The sequence below is a fragment of the Calidris pugnax genome, unplaced genomic scaffold (genome assembly GCF_001431845.1).
Source record: "Calidris pugnax isolate Ruff unplaced genomic scaffold, ASM143184v1 scaffold54, whole genome shotgun sequence".
In the NCBI taxonomy this organism is placed as follows: domain Eukaryota; kingdom Metazoa; phylum Chordata; class Aves; order Charadriiformes; family Scolopacidae; genus Calidris; species Calidris pugnax.
In genome coordinates, this window is record NW_015090864.1 from 2,087,887 (window position 1) to 2,108,347 (window position 20,461).

At 46.9% G+C, this 20,461-nt stretch overlaps 1 protein-coding gene across 1 annotated transcript in view; it reads left to right on the forward strand.

Moving 5' to 3' along the window:
* CCDC13 (coiled-coil domain containing 13) overlaps positions 1 to 14,582 on the forward strand; it is a 37,622-nt gene extending 23,040 nt beyond the window's left edge. Inside the window, 7 exon segments of the mRNA XM_014944839.1 lie at positions 210 to 346; positions 3,264 to 3,347; positions 4,740 to 4,868; positions 7,299 to 7,453; positions 12,046 to 12,093; positions 12,096 to 12,159; positions 12,793 to 14,582. Coding sequence (XP_014800325.1) covers positions 210 to 346; positions 3,264 to 3,347; positions 4,740 to 4,868; positions 7,299 to 7,453; positions 12,046 to 12,093; positions 12,096 to 12,159; positions 12,793 to 12,952 — 777 coding nt within the window. The 3' untranslated portion in view covers positions 12,953 to 14,582.
* The last annotated feature ends 5,879 nt before the right edge of the window (positions 14,583 to 20,461 follow it).

Consider the following 20,461-nt stretch of genomic DNA (forward strand, 5'->3'; position numbering starts at 1 on the left):
TTTCATATCAAACTGCATTTTTTATTGACTTCTGCTTTGTTTCCATCCTGCAATGGATAGAAACTAAAGAAAAGTTTCTGAAGAGGTCCTGGAAATCAAAAATTCTGGCATGCTTGTAGCAATAATCATCAGCTGCTGATTAGGCATCGATGCAGCTATTTTCCTTTGAACTGTGTAATTGGTTTTATAACCTGCTCCAACATTAACAGAAGAAATCTGCCCATCAAGGGGACGGTTCGGGAGCTGCTGAAACATCACCTTCTGAGCACTCAGAAGATCTGAGTTTTACTCTGCTTAAACCTCTGGCATCAGGCAGCAATCAGGTTGGAAGGATTGGATCTGCTCGGTAAGAAGACCTTCATGTCAATGTTTAAAATTGTTGTGAGTGATTCAGAAGCATGATTTTCCCAGACAATTGTATCAAACCAGGAGTGCTGTGTGCCAGCAGCTGTGGCAGCCTGTTTACAGTATATGGGAATCTCTAATCACATTATCTCTTGGACTTTTCATCCTGGAACAGAGAAAGATACACACACTCGCAGACATTACTACATTTGGCATGATGGTAGTGCAGCTAATTCTTTTTCCTCCAGCTCAGATAATGTTTATGTGGTTGGCTTAAGTGCCTGTGATTCTTCTCTCTGATGAGAAACGAGCAGACTTCTGAAAGGGGGGTGGCAATTTAATGCAAAATGCCATTTTAGGTAAGCGCTAAATCACTGGTGCATTATTTAAATCAATAAATACGCTTTGAGTAGGATTTACTTGCAGAAATGTTGAAAACACACCGCATCATTTGTTCTTAACAAACACCCTTTTTAAAGCCTCACTGAGGACCGTGTAAATTACACTAATCTTAATACAGCAGTAAATCTGATTTTTGTTTAGACTGATGTGACTCTGGGTCACTCTGGTGGTGTAAAGAGACTGTGATACCAGAGCAAGTTGTATCCTTTCCTGTTGAAGTGCTGGTTTTGTTGCTAAAGAGTTCATGGGCTAATTGACAATGAGGATTTGAGACTTTCTGAGGAAGGAGGAAATTTTTCATCAAGTTAAAGTTGGGACTGTTTTCTTCTCTGTAATTTTAACTCACTTACCGCATTACTGTAGGCACTGAATTTGGCTTTAAAATTGTCAGATGTGTCCCTGAATTTAAGATTTAAGAGAAGTGTTTTGGAGTTAGAGTTAAACCATCTGAAATTTGAGAGTTTCCACATCTCCATTGTTATACCCTTCTGACTGACTTGACTTCTAACTCTGCAGAAGTGGTTGCTCTCTCGTGGAGCAAATCTACATTTCCTCCACTTTTTAACTTCATGTGTCTGCTGCTGGGAAGCAGGAAGGCAAGCGGGAAGATGAGGTTGGGTAATGGTTTTGTAGAAGCCACTAAGTGCAGCGTGTAAATTATTGCTTGTGTACGTGGGCTACCATAGCTCTGTCATGAAAATAGCTGACATGTCAGGTGGGCAATGAATGAGTCTGAAAACTGCAAGAGCCGTTAATAACTCGGTCAGCAGGGCTCGCTCATGCCATTAACTTTAATATGCTGATGAAGTCTCTATTCCATTTTACTTTAGCGAATCATCTTTTCCTATCAAGGCAAGATGAAATGAAAAACGCTATAAATAGGAACTAAAGCCCCTTGGAGATGTTGAAGTTAAAATCTGCATTTTTAGACTGGGCCACTTCTGTCATTATCGACTTTAACTCGATTTTAGGATTAACCACTGCTAGCCTAGAAGGCAGCTCTGCATGTTTCACAATATTAAGGCTTTATCCTCCATCAGCTGCTGCCTAAAGACAGGGAAACAAGGGCTCTGTCTGCAGGGATTTGCCTTTAGGCAGCTGAGCTCAAGTTTGGAAAACAAACACGCACTGGAATTTGATGTCCCAAGCACACATATCGTTAGGCATCAAACTCATCCAGGCTGGAAGTGATACTCTGGTGTTATCAGTTGACTCCTCGTCTTACAACAGTAAGCCTGACACATCTTCCTGAGGGTATCCACAAAGCAGAAGGGTTCAGAAAACTTCATAAAGTATATTTTTTCCAAGGTCCTGTTGCAGAACAGGGGTTCCATGGGTTGGGGAAGCATTCCACGTGCAAACACCATCAAACGGGCGCAGTAACCTGGGCTTGTCTCTCACCCTGGGTGCTCAGTGCAAAGCTCCAAGGCAGTGCCTACAAGGTAACAGAGCTCACGGGTTGCTCTGTGGCTTCTCTGCACTTGGGCCACAACAACCCCCTGCAGCGCTACAGGCTGGGGGAAGTGTGGCTGGAGCTGCCTGGAGGAAAGAGACCTGGGGGTTCTAGTTGACAAAGGGCTGAATATGAGCCGGCCGTGTGCCCAGGGGGGCAAGAAAGCCAATGGCATCCTGGCTTGTATCAAAAATAGTGTGACCAGCAGAAGCAGGGAGGTGATTGTGCCCCTGTACTCAGCACTGGGGAGGCCACACCTTGAGTGTTGTGTCCAGTTTTGGGCACCTCAATCCAAGAGAGATCTGGAGGTGCTGGAGCGAGTGCAGAGGAGGGCAACGAAACTAGTGAAGGGCCTAGAAGACAAATCATATGAAGAGCGGCTGAAGGAGCTGAGGCTGTTTAGTTTGAGGAAGAGGAGGCTGAGGGGAGACCTCATCACTCTCTACAACTACGTGAAAGGACACTGTAGAGAGGTTGGTGCTGGTCTCTTCTCACAGGTAATTAGTGACAGAACGAGAGGGAACGGCTTCAAGCTCCAACAGGGGAGGTTTAGATTGAACATTAGGAAGGAATTTTTCACCGAAAGAGTGACAGGGCTTTGGAACAGGCTGCCCAGGGAGGGGGTGGAGTCCCCATCCCTGGCTGTGTTTAAGGGCCGTTTAGATGCAGTGCTGAGGGACATGGTGTAGGGGAGGACTTTGTAGAGTAGGGGAGATGGTTGGACTCGATGATCCCAAGGGTCTCTTCCAACCTCAATGATTCTATGATTCTCCATGACGTGGAGCTCCACAGCACTGGTCTAGAGCACCAACAAGGTACCCCCAAGAAGCACAGAGATCAAACACTAAGCTATAGCTTTTACATGTTGGAGACACAAGGTGGTTTTGCAGCGTGGGTTGGAGTCGGGGAGGAAGCTGAGCTGTTGTGATCCCCACTGAGGAGGCTCCGGGAGGCTTTTTCCCCTACAAGGCAGCAATAAATACAGAGACTGGAAAATGACCCCAATTCTTGGAGGGCTGCCCTCTCTCGAGCTCAGCGCCTCACAAATCTTTCTTCTTCTCAGCACAGTGTCCAAGATGGGCCATACCCTGGTAGAGTCAGCAGCTACTAAGCCTTCCCTTCTCAGTAATAACATCCCTCCTGGAAGGTACGTATATCAACTTCATCATAAACAAGGGAGGTTTCCTGCCACACTCCACAAGCCTTGTCCTCATCTGCCTTGTTTCTGTAACAAACAGCTCCTTTCACCATCCTTTCTACCTGACGACTGCCAAAGAGCTCTGACACAGGCTTGAGCATCTTCTTGCTATCTTAATTTTTTGAATTGATTGCTAGTTTTACGCCCCATGAATCCCTTTTCACCCCCCATCACCGAGATTTCTCCTGCTTTTTTGCTCTAAAGGAGACAGTCCTGAATATTCCTGTCCAAAGAGGTCAGGGAAGCAATGAAGTACATAATAATGGGATACATGGGAAAGCTGCCCCTTCCTTTCATCACGTATTAGGCACAAGAACAGCCTTTGTGCTAATACTGCCTGAAGGCTTTCAGTGGGAGAAAATCAATAGCGTGGCTCTTTTACTTTGGTGATGGGAGGAGAGTCAGTGATAGTGCATTGAGCAGAGGTGGAAGTTTGTTTTCAGGGGTCTTCTCAGCACAGTGTCCAAGATGGGCCATACCCTGGTAGAGTCAGCAGCTACTAAGCCTTCCCTTCTCAGTAATAACATCCCTCCTGGAAGGTACGTATATCAACTTCATCATAAACAAGGGAGGTTTCCTGCCACGCTCCACAAGCCTTGTCCTCATCTGCCTTGTTTCTGTAACAAACAGCTCCTTTCACCATCCTTTCTACCTGACGACTGCCAAAGAGCTCTGACACAGGCTTGAGCATCTTCTTGCTATCTTAATTTTTCAATTGATTGCTAGTTTTACGCCCCATGAATCCCTTTTCACCCCCCATCACCGAGATTTCTCCTGCTTTTTTGCTCTAAAGGAGACAGTCCTGAATATTCCTGTCCAAAGAGGTCAGGGAAGCAATGAAGTACATAATAATGGGATACATGGGAAAGCTGCCCCTTCCTTTCATCACGTATTAGGCACAAGAACAGCCTTTGTGCTAATACTGCCTGAAGGCTTTCAGTGGGAGAAAATCAATAGCGTGGCATTTAGTAGCTTAGCCCAGCACTTTGGAGAATCCACATCCAGGCTCCTTTCACTTTGGTGATGGGAGGAGAATCAGTGATAGTGCGTTGAGCAGAGGTGGAAGTTTGTTTTCAGGGGTGGTGGGAAGGGAGAGCATCCTTTTGAGGGAAAAGACCTTTCTAGTGAAACTCACGGTGGCTTTATTTCCAAGTCTTTCTATTCCATTTATTGCAGCGTAGAGGTTGATGCTGGGGGGAGGTAGTGAGCCCGGCTCTGCCTTCTGGCTTCTCCTTCAGACAAGTGTATTTTGATATGTTTTTTTTCAAATCCTGTCTTTGTTTCATTTCTTTCATTTTGTGAAATGGGAAAACAGACTCTCTGTGCTTCTGCTGCTTTTAGGCTCGCTGGCACCGACAGCCCGGATTTGAAAGCGCTGCAGACACAGATCACAGAGCACAGGGCTCTCTGCCAGGCTGCTGAAGTGGAAAGAGACAGGCTCCTGGAACTGGTCACTGTGCTGCAGAAAAGGTAGAGGCTCGTTCTGCCAGTCTCCTTTGTGGGATGCTGTGATTAAGGAGCCCTTGAGACGTGGGAGAGTCTATAGCATGGAGTACAGTAGGCCATACGCTGCCAGTGTGATCCCATCCTTAAATAGAGGCTTTTAAATTATTTCTGCTCAATTTCCCTGCCTAGTTGATGATTCATTTTTTTTATTATTATTCTTTTAGAACAAAGAGCAGAAACAATGGAGTCATCTTCAAGCTTGCTGCACCTAAATGCAACTAGAACTCGTGTATTTATATACGTGTGGTGTTATTTAGGCAGCAATATTATTCATCAGTAGTAAATACTGTAATTATAGTTATAATCTGACTTCTGTTCCAAAAGCTTTTCACATTAAGTTTCACTGTATCCTCTTTTTAAGTTAATTTCTGCTGGTTTAACTGAAGCATAGCGGTGATATTTTTTTTTTCTATTATTCAGTTCAATTTAATATGACGTTAAAAGCCAGCTATGTTTTAGGAGGGCAGGGGAGGCAAAGTCTTTTAGCTACTCCTTCTTTTCTCAGTTAGAGAATGTATATTGTTTGATTCCCATTTCTGGATTCCAGCTTGTGGGAAGATACACTTTTGTCTGCTTGCTTTTGAATACAATAGGCACCATTTGCTCACTTTATTTTATGCTAGTTATAATTTCTCCCTTGTCTGACTTTTGTCCCGTACAATTAATCGCAGTCAGAAAAATACAGTTGTTTGTAACTGTGGTTAAAGATGTCATCCCCTGTGCTTCTAAGGGCTAAATCCTGGAAATAGACTCTGGGAGAATTTTATTCATGTTTGTAAGCCCAGGGACTTTAATAGAGCTCTGCAATTAGCCAGGGATGGGGGTGTGAGTGATAGCTGAAGCGGGGCCATCACGAATATGGGATAATGAAGAACATGGAGTCAATGAAATGTACAGTTGCTTTTAAAATGTACCTTAGACTGATGATTCAGCAGCTCCGCTGTTATCACACATTTATCAAGAGCTCCTGCAGGTAAAGTAAATTTTGTGAGATTGTGTGCAATAACTCTCGGAAGACCTCAGGATAATATAGCATCCAGTCATATTTCAACGTGAATATACATAAAAAAATCAGACGTTCCTCCTTTTCCCTTCCCTTCTGTTGCAGTGTGGGTCAGCAAAGCTCAGGTAACATATATAATGCTTAAGCCCAGCGAGGAGCACTGGGAATGGTTACATAAATGGGATTTTTCTACAGCAGTTGCCAGAATTTAGGACTGTGTTTCACCGTCACTTACTGCAGAGCAGAACATACTGTCAGGAAATACTCCCTTATAAACAGCTCGCAGGATTGGGCCCATCTGGGGGAAGGAAGAGCTAGAGGAACATTTTCATTTAAGTTATTCATATTGCCAGAAGATTTTCTAAAAAACCACTAGTCTTGTCGTTTTTCCTCTGCTGTTTGTCTAACGTGGATGCCAGGGGAACACCTGGTCACATGAAAGTTTAGTAAATTCAAATAGAATTTCTTGTAGCATGTCACCAGCCTGGGAATTCACTGCCACAGGAGGTCAGAGTCTTGCCTGTAGCTAGATTTTTAAGACAGTGATATAATTTTGAGAGTTGTAATATTTTTTTTTTTCATGATGCCAGCTAGGAGGGAAATTAGACTAATCAAATCTCTTGATTCAGGGAGTAATCAGCAATCACCGTGGGGTCAAGAAGGAAATTCTTTTACTCTGCATTGTACAATACACGGAATCAATTCAGGTTTCTCTCTCGCTTTAAACTCCTTTAAATCATTTGATATCAGGCACTGCCCCCCATGTGTGGGTGCACATTCTGTTTTTGTAGCTAATTTTCTAAGATGATGTGTGGGGTGAAGCCAGAGGCACTTTGCTCTTCCATTCTGTTCTGCAGAGCGAACCATCGCTTTCTTTTCCACTCGCTTCCTTCCACGCCGGTGTCTAATGGCCAAGTTTATTAAAAGCAACATCAAGTTTCTTTTCTTACTTGCAGAATGCTGATGCAAAGCAGCTAAATGCTAGCCTGTGCTTTTATAAACTATTTTCCGTCCAAATTTTCCCAGTGTGTTTAAAAAAATACAGTTTATTATCCCTGTAATAAAAGATCTCTCTTCAGGAATCTGCAGTTTGCCTGCTCGTCTGAGTGGTAAATTCACACAAGCAGCTAGTGTTAAGGCATCTAGGCAACCTCTGTTAATGAACCCATTATTTCCAACTGTACTCATTAATTAATTCTGTTTTGCAAATTTGGAGGATGTCATCTGGAACGATTGCACTGGGATTTTTGGGAAATTCTCCCTTTTCCTTCTGTTGGGAGCAGGATTTCCTGCAGCACAAAGCAGGATTCAGTGTCAAGACTTGACTGATCCTTTGTAATCATGACATAAATAAGCTGAACTACCTATTTATTTATTTTTCTGCTTCTCAGGGTGGAGGAAAGCAGCGATAAAGTCTTGGAAGTTGAGAAGAGGCTTCAGGAAGAGCGGCGGCGATGTGTCATTTTGGAACAGCAGCTGGAAAAGCTCCAAATGGATCCAGGGAGGAACACAAGCTCAATGGAACCTCCCCCGAGGAGCAAAACAGGTGAGGTGGAGCACCTACCTACAACCGTGTCCCCTGTCCCACGTCTCTGGTTAATAGATGGCAACAACATTTGGACTCTTATCTATCAAACCCACGCAAGATCTTGACCCTACACACGGCTGCTTGGACCTACTCGGACCCGTGGACTGATACAGAAGGTGAAATCCTGACCAAAGGGATTTGCCACAGATTTAAGTGGAGTTAACCAGGAGTTTTGCAATTTGTTGTTTTCGTGGGATGAGAGTCCACAGGAGAAAAACCCTTGACACTGCTCTGTGTTGCCACCGTGCCCACCCCTGTGTCCCTTTTGCACTTCTACCCGAGAGATTCATCTGAAGGTTAAGAGCAGAATTAAAGGACGCATCCCAATTTAAGGCCTGTCAGTGTCTATGAAAAACTATTGCTGGTGATGAAGTAATTAGATCTGTTGTAATTTATTATCCCATGAACATGATAATCTCCTGCTATAAATATGAAAGCCTCGCTAGCATAGTTAAAGGAGAAGAATTCATGGTGGATGTTAAATTTTTATTTCCCTGATCAGATCCTTTTATTGCTTAAGGACTCTGATTCTGTAAAGTGTCTAAACCAATAAAACGGCACATATTCTTAAGGAAACTTTTCCAGTGGTTTCCCTTTTTATCTGCATTTTCATAAAGTAAAAAGACTTTAAATGCCAAGGATATGAACAGTGGGAATAGGAATTTCAATTTGACTAATACTGGGATGCCATGGGGCTGAGTTACGGGGATTAGAGAGGTCACAGGCCTTGTCAGAGACCTTGTACAAACCCTTGGCCTGCCCCACACTGAAATGCATGATCTTGGGCAGTAGGGGGACTGCCCCACAGCTCAGCAGATGCATGATGTGGCTTTCCATCATGCTTCCATCCAGTGTTACGGTGTAATAAAGCTACCTCCTTACCTCAGAGCTGACCTCTACTGAGCAGTGTCACCTCTATAAGTGGCCACCTCCCTTTCCACCTCCACTGGTGTCTTGTTTCTCCTTAGACTTGGGTAAGATGCTACTGGAACTGCATTGCATTTCTTTGTATCTCCCATCAAAGGCCTCTTGGTCATATCCCTGTTTGACAACAAGTTGTCTCTGGAGCAGGACAACCGTGATGGAAGAAATCATGTGGTGGTGTTCACTGTGATCCCCAATCACACAGGAGAACTAGAGTCTCCAGTGTCACATCAGGACCTCGAGGGAAGCACTGCCATTCACCCATCCAGCCTAAAGGCAGAATTTGGTATAAGGAAACAGGATTCAAAGGAACCTTTATGGGGACTGCATGATTTTTTGAAACCTACTCCCCTCTGCAGAATATGGATCCGCTCCTTAGAGCAGAACTGTTGTGTCCTTAGAAAGGGCTCCAGCCAACATTGACTCGAGTTTTTCTGTGAAGATGGATTTTTAGAGCTGTCTCACCTGTATAAACTGAGAGCAGAAAAAGTGGTGAAGCAAAACTTAGATCCAGACAGAAACCTAGTGCTTAGAAATGAAGCGCTGCAGCCTTTGGATATAAGATCTAGGATATCCATCTTGATAAGAGAGCAGTGCTGGGCCTCCCAAAAGTGCTATCATGGGATGCCCTTGGTGAGTCCCAGGAGGGTTTGGAGGTGAGAGGCTTTGGAGTCCTCCTATGGTTCTGCAGATGCCCAGAGGGAGAAATCAGGGTGTGTGTAGGGACAGGGAGTAGCCAGGTGAGAGTTGTGGGAATACAATTCTCAGTGCTACACTTTCAGTGACTCTGTGCCTTAAATAGTATGGGGACGTTTTGGTGGTATCTTCTAGAGGGGAATTTAACTGAATTTTTGAGTGCTCAAACATTTATACAACCTGGTAGTCTAAAGTGTTGATGTTCTTTGATGTTCTGTTCTCATACATGGGCTCCACTTGAGGTTTCCCTCGGAGTTTTGGTGGTGTCTTCTAAAGGGGAATTTAACTGGATTTTTGAGTGTTCAAACATCTATACAACCTGGTAGTGTGAAGTGTTGATGTTCTTTTGATGTTCTGTCATCATACATGGGCTCCACTTGAGGTTTCCCTCACAACCTCAAAGAGACACAGTGATAAACTCTCCAGGTCCTGAGCCATTTTGGGCAAGTTGTGCTGTGTAACGGTGCAGTAACTCACCTCGGGGAGACTGGCAGAAGTCTCATGGAGGAATAATCATAGAATCGTAGAATTGTCTAGGTTGGAAGAGACCCTTGGGATCATCGAGTCCAACCATCTACCCTACTCTACAAAATGGTGCAGTAACTCACCTCGGGGAGACTGGCAGAAGTCTCATGGAGGAAGCAGGCTGTTCTTACCAGTGTGACAGGTTCCATCTTACTAAATATTTAGTTCATTAGCCTTGTTTGCATAAGACCTAAAAGCAAGCATAGAAAAGGCTTGGCAGTAAGACTAAGAAGAAGAAGAAATCCTCTCTAACTCCACAAGATGAGTAGGTAACAATGTGTTTCACCACCCTTCTTCGAGGAGAGCTCAGCCCCCTGCCATGTGCCAAAACTCTCTGGAGTTTGGGCAAGAAATGAGTCTACAAGTCTGTAATACACCTCTTCAGCAGAGCATGCAGCTTATCTGAACACTTTCATGCCAGAGAGTTGAGGAAAGAAGAAGGAATAAGAAACTTGAATGTAAAATAGAGACTGGAGAACCCGCTAATTAACATAATATTTTCTTTTCTTTCTGAAAGTGCAAAATTGGAGAGAGCTGATCTAATTGCTAATCTAATGTTTCTAGTCTCTGCAATTCAAGGGAAGTAGATAATGATGCTAAGTAGCTAGAAACAACCCAGTTATGTTTTAAAATTATTCATGCTTTTCAGGTTTTTTTTTCTGTCTGTCCAAATTTCTAATTAGCAAAGGATAATCCCAGAGGAGGATAGGTTTTCCTCTGTCCTGTAAGACACAACCTCAAGATCAAAAAGGATCAAATCTTTAAGGACTCTTCCCATATAGTGCAAAAGCTCTCGATCCCTGGGTGTAAGAAATTGGGAAAGGAGGCAAGAGACCAGCATGGCTTCTTCTATAGGTACATCAGCCAGAAAAGGGAGGTTAAAGAAAGTGTACCCACCCTGCTGAGCAAGACTGAAAAATTGGTGCCAAGGGGAAGGCTGAGGTACCCAACAACTTTTTTCCCCTCTCTCTTCACTGGCAACCTCTCTCCCCACACCTCGAGTGGTAAATTTTTTATTTTCTCTGAATAGGCAGGCACACATATCACTGCATTGAGCCCAGAAATGCAAACTCATCATGTTTTAATTTTGCTGGAAGGAGATTAAAATTAAAGCCTGTCCTATATATTTCCAGTATCTTCATGGGTATACACAGAACTGAACAGATTCCTTAGTGTTTCTTCTGAGATTTACTCGGTGTGCTACCGAGTGCTACCTGGAGAACAAGTCCTATGCGGAGAGGCTGAGGGAACTGGACATGTTTAGTTTGGAGAAAAGGAGGCTGAGGGGAGACCTCATTGCCCTCTACAACTACCTGAAAGGAGGGTGTAGAGAGGCAGGTGTTGGCCTCTTCTCCCAAAGGACGAATGACAAGACCAGAGGAAATGGTCTGAAGTTGCGGCAGGGGAGATTTAGATTAGATATTAGAAAGAATTACTTTACTGAGAGGGTGGTCAGGCACTGGAACAGCCTGCCCAGGGAGGTGGTGGAGTCACCATCCCTGGAGGGCTCTTCACTGGCAGCCTCTCTCCCCACACCTCGAGTGGTAGATTTTTTATCTTCTCTGAACAGGCAGGGACACATATCACTGCATTGAGCCCAGAAATGCGAGTGGTAAATTTTTTATTTTCTCTGAATAGGCAGGCACACATATCACTGCATTGAGCCCAGAAATGCAAACTCATCATGTTTTAATTTTGCTGGAAGGAGATTAAAATTAAAGCCTGTCCTATATATTTCCAGTATCTTCATGGATATACACAGAACTGAACAGATTCCTTAGTGTTTCTTCTGAGATTTACTCGGTGTGCTACCGAGTGCTACCTGGAGAACAAGTCCTATGCGGAGAGGCTGAGGGAACTGGACATGTTTAGTTTGGAGAAAAGGAGGCTGAGGGGAGACCTCATTGCCCTCTACAACTACCTGAAAGGAGGGTGTAGAGAGGCAGGTGTTGGCCTCTTCTCCCAAAGGACGAATGACAAGACCAGAGGAAATGGTCTGAAGTTGCGGCAGGGGAGATTTAGATTAGATATTAGAAAGAATTACTTTACTGAGAGGGTGGTCAGGCACTGGAACAGCCTGCCCAGGGAGGTGGTGGAGTCACCATCCCTGGAGGGATTTAAGAAACGTATAGACATGGCTCTTCAGGGCATGCTCTAGTGCCCAAGGTTATTGGTTTATGGCGAGGTGTTCAGTGTGGGGTTTAGTTGGTGGGTGCTGTGTTTTTGGTGGGCGTTTGGTGTGATGTGTTTCTTTGGGTGTTTTGTTTTGTTTTTTTGTTGGTTTTTTTTTTGTGGTTGGTCTCGATGATCTCAGAGGTCCCTTCCAACCACTAAGATTCTGTGATTCTGTGAGTGAAAACTATTGCTTGTTTGACTAAAACTCCGTTGTGTGATTAAATCTACAGGGCAGCCTGTGGGTCACTCAAGATCCACCTTGAATGTGAGTGGCAGGAAGGGCTCTCTGCAGCCCAGCTTTCCAGGTTGCCTCTGGAATCGCAGATAGAGGAGCTGAGCACAAGGTACAGTTTATCAGAGAATCATTAGAGTTGGAAGGGACCTTAAAGATCATCCAGTTCCAACCCCCCTGCCGTGGGCAGGGACACCTCCCACTAGACCAGGTTGCTCAAAGCTCCTGCTGTGTTCCTCACAATAGCTCCCATTCATTGCCCTCCTCTTAGTAGTGATAGTACCTGCACCCACTCCTCGGGAGATAAAACCTGAGAAACTCTGTAGAAATCACAGATCCTCAGCTTTGAGCTTGTCTATGTCATTCTTACACAAGTTTCCTAATAATTGTACAGGCACCCAGAAATATTAAGCTGATGCAAACGTTAAGCAACACAAAACACGTGCAAGGAAGACACCTTTTATTTTCTTTATCTTTCCTTATGCCTTGATTGCGAGCTTATTAGTGAAAATAGAACTATCATCTTTAACAAAACAGATCTGAAAAGTATCTGGGTTATCTAATACTCTTTTTCAACCTCAAAGAGAGAAGGGACAAGTGTTAAGTCTCCTCTTTCTCACGCCTGTCATAAAATAACCAGCGAGTGTGTGTTTCAGTGTTCCCTTCCCCAGAGTCCAAGCGCTGTTCTAATTTGCTTTGAAGCTCCCCAGCTCACATGAAAAGTTTTCCTTTTGTTTCCTCGTAGGCTCATGATCCAGCTGGATGAGAACGAAGCTCTGAAGGCCTCTTTGGAGACGACTGTGAGAAAGAAAGAGGAAGACTTTAAACTGTATCAAGACACAATGGAGCAAGTGAAGGATATCTTTTTACAGGCCGTTCGGCAGCAGAAACAAGAGAAGAGTTAAGAAAGATATTGAGAGTCCTTTGGACAGCAAAAGCAGGGAGAGAGAGAGCCCCGGGCATCGTGCCCGTGAATTGAAATGTGGTTTTGCAGCCTGGGATCATGTCGTTTCTTTAGCCTTTGCAGAGAAGCAGATGAGAAATGGAGATGAAATACAAAAAGAGTGAAGGTTTTGCGCATCAGCAAATCCTGTCTGTAAGAGTCAGCCAGCAGCTGGCTCTCAGGCTGCACGTGCCATAAGTTGGTGCAGTTGAGAAAGCTGCAATGCTGCAGTGTTGATTTTGGGCAAAACCTCCCTAGTTGCAGCAGAATTTTCCTGGCGAGGGCTCGATATTCAATATGCTGCTGCCTTTATCAGCTCCTGAAAGAATTTGCTAAACCAAAGTTATGCCAGGCCCCTTCCAAAGTCATGCCAGGAGTGAACAGAGTTCTGTTTTTATCAGCACACTGATACCTCTCTGTCTCAGGCTCTCTGTAGTATGAAGTGCTGGGGGAGAGGATTAGCCTGTGAATATCTGCAAAATGAACTTTTGGGGGTGCTCCACTCACCATTCCAACCTGTTTCTTTGCTTGAACATACTGGGGGCAGAGTTTTCCGAAGCTCAGTGGAGTTGCCATCGAAAAGGGTGGGCTGTGCAGACCCCACAATCAGCCAGACCTGCCTTAAATTCAGCTCATTCCACAGGAAACTTGCCATCCAGGTTGTGAAATTCCCTCTTTCTGGGTCTCTGTGTTCATCCATCGGGCAGGGCTTGTTAGATGCTGGTAAAACACAGGCAGGGCTTCTCTGCGGTGGCGGTGGGACTTTTGGAGATGCTGAAAACCCTTCCCATCTCTGTCCATTTCTCCTGCAGCATGGTGAGAACGCCAAGAGCAAGCTAATAAGGCATTAAGATGCAGGCTGGCAGCAGCGAGCTGGCCTCGGGGATTACAAGCAAATGGAGAGCTCCTTGTTTTTGTATAGAGCTGCTTTGTTTCTCGGTTGAAAGTCTTGAAAGCTCTGCTTTCTCTGCTTTGCTTTGTCAGCCTCTTTTTGTGAGCGGGGAGTTTGTCAGGCTCTATCCCCAGCCACCACCAGCTCAAAATGGGTTTGTGGACGGGCAAATCACTGCTCCCCCAGCACAGGGATCGGGTCCCAGCTCTGCTTGTGTGGAGTGAAAAAGCCACCAGAGCAGGGAGGTGGTGAAGGTGGTGTCATCCCTGTCTTTTTTCCTGGTGATGTTGGGAGATTATCTCTCTCCAGACAGTTCATGGAGCTCCTGATGGAGGAGATGGGAGCTGAGGATAAACTCAGCACCTCCCTCCTCTGTTCCCCTGGCTTGTAGCTCAACAAAACTGTTGGGTGTCACAAAAAGCAGGACCAAAATGGTCCATTGCTATATTCCATCCTCAAGATGCCAGTAGCATCAGAGGAAAAAGCATCTTGCAACCCACAATCCTCTCCTCCCTGCAGCTCCTAAACCCTGGATGGAGACATGGACACAGTCTCATCCCGGTGAGCTGCAGTTTGTTTCTCTTCAACTCCATCCTGATGATTTTGTAGCACGGGGTAGAGTGAGGAGACCGAAGAGAGGCCCCATTCCAGCTGAAAAGAGAAGAAATCAGCCAACTCTAAGGACCTGTGGTGGTGAGCAGATCCCTTTGAGGAGCTGCCTGAGCTGGGCTCCCCAGCCACCACCAGCTCAAAATGGGTTTGTGGACGGGCAAATCACTGCTCCCCCAGCACAGGGATCGGGTCCCAGCTCTGCTTGTGTGGAGTGAAAAAGCCACCAGAGCAGGGAGGTGGTGAAGGTGGTGTCATCCCTGTCTTTTTTCCTGGTGATGTTGGGAGATTATCTCTCTCCAGACAGTTCATGGAGCTCCTGATGGAGGAGATGGGAGCTGAGGATAAACTCAGCACCTCCCTCCTCTGTTCCCCTGGCTTGTAGCTCAACAAAACTGTTGGGTGTCACAAAAAGCAGGACCAAAATGGTCCATTGCTATATTCCATCCTCAAGATGCCAGTAGCATCAGAGGAAAAAGCATCTTGCAACCCACAATCCTCTCCTCCCTGCAGCTCCTAAACCCTGGATGGAGACATGGACACAGTCTCATCCCGGTGAGCTGCAGTTTGTTTCTCTTCAACTCCATCCTGATGATTTTGTAGCACGGGGTAGAGTGAGGAGACCGAAGAGAGGCCCCATTCCAGCTGAAAAGAGAAGAAATCAGCCAACTCTAAGGACCTGTGGTGGTGAGCAGATCCCTTTGAGGAGCTGCCTGAGCTGGGCCAGGGGTGTGGAGATTTTGCTGCGTGGTGGCTGCTAAATTTGGGCTGTAGTTTGTGGCTGGATTTTTCTTACCCAAAAGCGTGAATCAGTAATATTTTCACATAAGTAGAGGAGAGGCAATCTCTGTCCTTTCTTAGGTGCTCTCAGTGTTTGTCCCATGACAAAGCCATGAGGATCCTACCTCTCCCCAGCAAAATTCTTCCTGGGGTGACTGGGAATCAACCCCTGAAATGCAGATAAGGAACTGGGAGTGATATATGTTGTGGGACACATACAGCTCACCAGCTCGTGGTGCAAACGCTCGTTTCTTTAAACATAGGCTTGTTTTAATATTTTCACATAAGTAGAGGAGAGGCAATCTCTGTCCTTTCTTAGGTGCTCTCAGTGTTTGTCCCATGACAAAGCCATGAGGATCCTACCTCTCCCCAGCAAAATTCTTCCTGGGGTGACTGGGAATCAACCCCTGAAATGCAGATAAGGAACTGGGAGTGATATATGTTGTGGGACACATATATCTCACCAGCTTGTGGTGCAAACCTCAAGCAGTGCAACGCTCGTTTCTTTAAACATAGGCTTGTTTGGGGTTGGACGGAAGCTTTTTCTCTTTTTTTTTTCTTCCTGCACAAACACCAGACACCTTGACAAAGGAACTAAGACACTGTAAAAGAGTTTATTTAGAGAGTCGCTGCCTGTAAGTAACTGTTTCTCATGGAAATGGGTGCTCTGTCTCCTGTCACAGAGCAGTGGGGGGGGCCAAATTGTCCAGATCTTCTCAGTTTTCACCTTCCTTTGGAAAGAGCAGTTTGGAAATGTCTCTGTGTTTCCTTGAATTTTCCCTGCAGTGACTGCTTCCCTCTTTGCCAGGTAGGAGACCCTTTTTTCTTACAGCCCATGTCAGTTTGTTGCTGGATGTAAGAAACCCTGACAGATCTTGGAAGCAGCAGCCCCACGTCCCCCAGCCCACCCCTCAGAGGACAAAACCAGTGAAAATATTTTTCCTGCTGCCTGCAGAAACCCCATCCCCGGGTCCTCAGCCACGGAATCCCTTCAGAGTGCTTGATATGCTCTTTGAGCTACAACAGGTTTGGTGGATTTTTTTTGTAGTGATGTGCTTTTTGAGCTACAAAAGGTTTGTTGTTTTTTTTTTTTTAGGGATGGAACTGGGCTTGATGTGAAAACTCCACAACCCCCTACTTTCCTTGGTAGTTTGTCCTCGTGGATAATTACCAGCCCCTTAAAATCCCGTGCTTTGATTCTCATTTCAAGTCACGTCACAGGCTGCTTTTTGATAACCTCTGAGTTTTTTCCATCTCTCCTTGTGGCGAATGGTGGTGACAGGCGAGCGGTGACAACGCCTGGCACAGCCTGGGGGATACAATTAAGCTGCAAAAAGCAGCGTAAAGTTAATTTTACTCAAATATTTGAGGCCGTGGACACTCCTGAGTAGGATTCAGCCAGCTTTTAGCTGATGTGTGGTAAGAAAACGAGTCCTCCAAACACTCGGGCTGAGCCAAAGGGTTGTCTCCTGCCCTGGAGCTGGGCAGAGGAGACTTCCACGAAGCAGCCACGGATGTGTTGGGTTTTAAAAGTACAGCTGAACCGCTGGGAATAAATGACCTTTGAGGAATTGTCATCATTTTCCTTTTGGCCTCTTCCCAGGCGTCCCCCTGCGAAGAGCGAGCGGCGCAAGAGCGTGGCTTTCCAAACTGGCTGTTAAGGTGAATTAAGTTGCATTTAGCAGGGTTAAATATAGATGGTATTGACACGAGTGAGCTCTCCCTGCCCTGGGCTCCGCTCAGCCAAGTGGCAGAGGATCAGCCAGTGGGTCCCAGCTCCCGTTTAGAGCTGTGGATTTGGGGCTGCGGGGGGTTTGTGCCCTCCCCAAAGCTCCAAATGGGGACGGGGTGAGGAGGAGACAGATTCCAGTCCTTCCAGGCGACAGGACGAGAGGAAATGGCCTCAAGTTGCCCCAGGGGAGGTTCAGGCTGGATAGTAGGAAAAATTTTTTCACTGAAAGGGTTCTCAGCCATTGGAATGGGCTGCCCAGGGAGGTGGTTGAGGCCCCATCCCTGGAGGTGTTCAAAAGCCGGGTTGATGTAGTGCTGGGAGGGATGGTTTAGTGATGATGCTCCTTGTTTGTTGTGTGGGTGTCTATTTTTGTCAGTGAGGTTGACGGTTGGACAAGATGATCTTTAAGGTCCCTTCCAACCTAGAAGATTCTGTGATTCTGTGATTCCCGTGGGGAGGAAGCTGGTGGCAAAGGGGAACTTAAGTTGGAAAACTGCTTTTCCAGCCCCTCCAGCACCCGGAGGCAGCAGCTGCTACTGCCCTGCAAGCGGGGCCCGTGTGTGTGACAAAAGGAATGAGGTTCAGCTTTAAATGGAAAAACGCTCTGGCGGAGCCCCCGGGGCTCTAAATTAAAGTCTAAATTAAGCCGCGACGGAGCCAAGAGGGATATTGGGTTTCTCATCCTCATCCTCTCCCCTCTCCCAGCCGGCTGCTCCCACGGGACAGGGTGGCCTCGCTCAACAAATGCCACCTCAATCCCCACGCGTCTCCCCTTACGGCTCTGAAAACCCACCTCCAGGCAGGGGGTGAAGCTCTGGGCTTTAGAGCAGCTCGTTTGTCGGCAGGAATAGTTCTCTGCGGCGGTGAGAGGAGGGGGGAGAGGTCCTTGTCACCCTGTCGTTGACCTAATCGGGGCATTTTCTCAGGGAGGGGAGAGGATCATGAGGAGAGGAGCTGAAGGCTTTGACCTGCGGCCGGGTTGATCCCTCAAGGTGGTGGGGACCTTCTTCAAAGTCCTCCCGCAGGGCAGCAGGAGGACATGAGACCTTTGGTGGGGTCGGTGTGTGCCATGGGGGACAGGTAGGGCCATTCTGGGGGTGCTGAGAGGGGGTGTGACCTCGAATGGATGGTTGGATGGATGGATGGAGCACACATTTCCCTCTCCTGAGCCATCCTGCTGTCAAGGAGGTGCCTGCTGAGGTCCCGGTGGGGTTGGCATGTCCCCAGCCACGCGTTCACATGGTGGGGCAACCCAAGGACATATAAAACACCCCACGTGGGTTATTGTAACCCTCTCTCCTTCCAGTTCACCCCATAAAGAGCTGATCCAGCAGCAGGGAGAGAGCAACATCATTGTGGCAGGAGCAACCAGCCAGGAGGAGGCTCCTTTGGTGTCCCCATCAAACATCTCCAACTTGGACCGCGCCTCCCTGGGACAGAGCCACATCAAATCCCACCACCTTCCCACTCTCTTGGACACCAAAGATGGGCCTGGCCTCAGCTCAGGTGCCACAACTTCCAGCCACCCTCCAGATGTTTGAAAAAAACTTATAAAAATCATCTCAAAGATATGAACAGCCCTTCCCCGTAAAGCACCGGGGCAATGAAACACGGGGGTGTCCCCTGTGCCCAGGAAGACACTCTGGTCACATTAAAAATAAATCTTATTATATTAGAAATCAAGAGCGGTGGTGGGTTTTTTCGTTAAATTTTATTTTAATAATATCTATAAATTAAAGCTAACTGATTTTTATCACCGCAGTTCCCGGAGCCTGGTGAAGAACCACAGCACAGCCCTCCAGCTCTGCTGCACCCTCCATCCAGCACCATCACAAATTACTCAGGATTAAAAAAGAAACAAAAAAAACACATGAAGAAAATAAAAAAACTATCATGGGCCCAAAACTTTCCAGATGCCAATGACCAGAGAGAGCAGCACGATGGAGCTGGGACCTCCTGCCCTCCCTCCGGGACCACCCCAGCATCCCTGAATGTGAGATCCCTATCACCTCCAGCCCCCTGGGAACCCCTGGCATGCCTCACATCACCCAAAATGAGATCCCTATCACCTCCAGCTCCCTGGGACCCCCTGGCATCCCTCACATCAGGACCACCCCAGCATCCCTGACTGTGAGATCCCCGTCACCTCCAGCCCCCTGGGACCCCCTGGCATGCCTCACATCACCCAAAATGAGATCCCTATCACCTCCAGCTCCCTGGGACCCCCTGGCATCCCTCACATCCCCAAAAATGAGATCCCTATCACCTCCAGCCCCCTGCAACCTCCTCCCTGGGACCCCCTGGCATCCCTCACATCCCCAAAAATGAGATCCCTATCACCTCCAGCCCCCTGCAACCTCCTCCCTGGGACCCCCTGGCATCCCTCAGATCCCCAAAAATGAGATGCCCGTCAACTCCAGCCCCCTGGGACCCCCTTCCATCCCTCACATCCCCAAAAACCAGGTCCCCATTGCCTCCAGCCCCACAACGGGGCCCGTTGTTGCCTCCAACGCAGCCAACACGGGGAGAGAAGGACTTTGGGGGCTGGTTTTGGTTCCTGCAAGGAACAGGGTGGGAGACGAGTGTGTTTGGGAGTCAAAGTGGGCTCTCAGCCCCACAATGGGGCCCGTTGTTGCCTCCAACGCAGCCAACACGGGGAGAGAAGGACTTTGGGGGCTGGTTTTGGTTCCTGCAAGGAACAGGGTGGGAGACGAGTGTGTTTGGGAGTCAAAGTGGGCTCTCCCCAGATCTCATCAGGGTTTGGTAGGAAGAGCTTGGTGCAGGACATGGAGATGGGCCTGACACTGTCACTGTCTTGGCTTCTCCTTGGCCAACTTGTATTCACACACCCCATAATAACGGAGACCCCAACCCAACCCCTTCCTACCCCCTGTTTGGTTCTAAAAACCAAAATCTGAGAAGAAGACCCTGAAGGTGAGATGTTTGTTGAGGTGTTGCAACCTCCCGAGCCCCACATGGATTTGAACGTGCCCAAGCCGGGGAGGAATTGCACCTTCCATCTCCGTGCCTCAGTTTCCTCATCCCCACACCACGACAGCTGCTTCCCCTCCTGTGCAAGGTGACGGGGGCTGCCCCCTCTCTTCCAGGTCTCCAAGAGGTTGGGGGGGGACCCCAAAACACAGAATCACAGAATCTTCTAGGTTGGAAGGGACCTTAAAGATCATCTTGTCCAACCGTCAACCTCACTGACAAAAATAGACACCCACACAACAAACAAGGAGCATCATCACTAAACCAGACCTCCCAGCACTACATCAACCCGGCTTTTGAACACCTCCAGGGATGGGGCCTCAACCACCTCCCTGGGCAGCCCATTCCAAGGGCTGAGAACCCTTTCAGTGAAAAAAATTTTCCTAATATCCAGCCTGAAGCTCCCCTGGCGCAACTTGAGGCCATTTCCTCTTGTCCTGTCGCCTGTGACTTGAGAAAAGAGACCG